The following is a 2670-nucleotide window of genomic DNA, read 5'->3' on the forward strand; positions in this document are numbered from 1 at the left end:
CCTTATGTAGATATAGTATTCCCAATCCAGGGCCACGCAAACGCGTACGTCAGGTTTTACGACGCGCGTTTTGTTTATGCCGATCGATAAATTTTATAATATTAAAAATATGCGTTTACATTTTCTGGGCTTTATTTATTTATTTATTTTTATTTTAATAAAAGTCATCTTTTGACCTATATTCGACAGCCACGATGTTGAAGGGCATTTCTGTAATTTTGATGAGGGATTGAAAGGGATATGCCCCTATCCCCTATATAAAGAGCTTTCGGTGCTACGCAATCTTCATTAATACTTGAAGCTATAAACACGTATTTGAAAGCTACACGAATTCCAATTAGGTTTTCTTGAGAGACAAATTTGGGGGAAAAATGGCGTCAGAAGGAGTTGTTATCGGCTGCCACACCGTCGACCAATGGAAGGAGCAGCTTGACAAGCACGCCGGCTCTGCCAAATTGGTAACCTCAACTTCCTTGTTATGTTCATCCACTTTAGAATTTGTTTTTGTTTTACGATACGAGTTTACTCGTTATGCATTCGATTCTGTGGATTTGCTTCAATTCGAGGCTTTATCCTTTTGAGTATGTTCATTACTCAGTAGCTCTGAATGCACAGATCGTTGATTGATTCATACGAGTAACTAATGAAAGGTTTTCCCCATTTAATCGTGACATACCTTTGTTGGATTGACTCATGTGTAATTGCTTTATTACAATTTCCCCGACAATTTTAGTTAATTATACAAAATCTAGAGACAGAGACACCAACTAAGGTGCTAAAGTTATATCGGGTTAGGGTTTCTTTTGTTGCTTATCTTGAATTGATTTAGACTTCGAATTTCTAAAGTATATGTCCCTTTGAGAAGACGTAACAGAGAGAATTGCTATATCAATCTATCATATTAGGCATGTGTCATGACTGCAATCTAATACAAAAAGAGAACATTTTAGTCATTTAGCAAAACTGAACTTAAACATTTGAATGAAAATCTTGACAGGTGGTTGTGGATTTCACAGCCTCATGGTGTGGTCCATGCCGTGTGATTGCACCAGTCTTGGCTGAGCTTGCTAAAAAGATTCCCCATGTTACCTTCCTTAAGGTTGATGTTGATGAACTTGAGGTAAATTTCTTTCTATCATCTTCATATTCAGATTGTTTTAGGGTTATTTTGGGTATTTAAAAGTAAGGAATTTGTGCTTCTTGGTGTTACAGAGCATTGCTCAGGAGTACTCAGTGGAGGCAATGCCTACATTCTTGTTCCTCAAGAATGGAGAGATAGTGGACAAGGTTGTGGGTGCTAAGAAAGATGAACTTAGTGCATGTGTTGCTAAACATGCAGGAGAGGCTACTGTTTCTGCTTAATGTATTCTAAATATGAAAGATTGTGAGCGACTTTTTATGTAACCTTGTTTATGACTTGTGGTTTATCTTTATGCATAAATTGAAGTTGCTGTGATGTGAAGAAAATGGCTTTTTTATGGTTGGTGTTTGGGTTTTTTTACTTGTTTTAAGTTAGCCCCTTAAATTTTAGTTGATGCTTATAGTTGATGTTTAAGACAATACTTTTGGTTATGTGAACAATGCCTTAAGTAACTTGTTAGTTGTAAAACATATATATTAACTGTAACACTTCATGTCTATTATATGATATTATGGCAATTCAGAAGTTTGGTCCAACAAACAATATAAATGGAGACTTGTGCAAAACATAAACTAATCACATGTGATTGAAATTGAAATGCTAGACATTTTATTGGTACGTGTATAAGGCCAAAGTACTTGCAACATAACAATAAAACATCAAAAGTGTTAGTTAGTTTATCATCATGTCTACACCGTTTTAGGGTACTCATCATAGTACATGACTAATTTTTGTTTAAATTGTAATTTTTCAATAAATTAAATGATAAATGAAACAAATGAAAACATTAGTTATGAAGTTATAATAATAAAAAACGTTACATTGATTTAAATAAAAGGAAAACTAGATGATAGACTAAATAAAATTAAGCCGACATTGGAAAAAACCATATGTCTTTGTATTTATTGCGGGTTCGTTTTTCATTGAATAAATGTATGTGGGTCCTGCCTTTGAGGATGTTCGGCATCATTTTCAAAATTTGCGTATCTTTCAAATTTTGTATGTCCTATTGGCTTCCTCCATTATCTCTACTTTTCATTCTCGAAGTTGAATGTAATGGTCAAAAGTTTTCCTAAAAAAGCCATTTTGTTTGGATTCAATTTTTTTTAAACGGTCCTCATCCAGGCATGGCTCACATCGTCTTTCCCTTCCAATCGGTTGTCGTGGAAGTTCTTCCACCTCAATTCCATGTGCTTCATCATTGAGGTCGATTGTGTTTAGTTCGTTTGATTGGTGGGTGCTATTCACTTCAGAAAATTTCAATCGCTTGTTTGAACATTAGGTTGCATTAGAACTTCCAGATTAAGTATCCATTTCGATGCTTTATTAAACTCATGCCAAGCATTTATATACGGAAAAAGTTGTACGTATTTTGGGCGGCATTGTTCGAGCTGTAACGAGGACTACGAAGTTACTACTCCCACTTTTATGTTGGTGTTTGAGGGTGTTGTGAATTATGTAGAACTCAAATATTGACGGGATGCAGTATCTAGTGAGAATAGATTGTTTCAATTTAGGTCTCGATTTAG

At 35.0% G+C, this 2670-nt stretch overlaps 1 protein-coding gene across 1 annotated transcript; it reads left to right on the forward strand.

The window, feature by feature from the left end:
- The first annotated feature begins 273 nt into the window (after positions 1-273).
- LOC145043185 (thioredoxin H-type-like) lies at positions 274-1478 on the forward strand. The gene is made up of 3 exons (XM_078991755.1): positions 274-458; positions 998-1120; positions 1213-1478. The coding sequence occupies exons 1-3, from the start codon at positions 372-374 to the stop codon at positions 1360-1362; spliced, it is 360 nt and encodes a 119-aa protein (XP_078847881.1). The 5' UTR covers positions 274-371; the 3' UTR covers positions 1363-1478.
- The last annotated feature ends 1192 nt before the right edge of the window (positions 1479-2670 follow it).

The sequence above is a fragment of the Lactuca saligna genome, chromosome 4 (assembly GCF_052625555.1).
Source record: "Lactuca saligna cultivar CGN05327 chromosome 4, ASM5262555v1, whole genome shotgun sequence".
In the NCBI taxonomy this organism is placed as follows: Eukaryota; Viridiplantae; Streptophyta; class Magnoliopsida; order Asterales; family Asteraceae; genus Lactuca; species Lactuca saligna.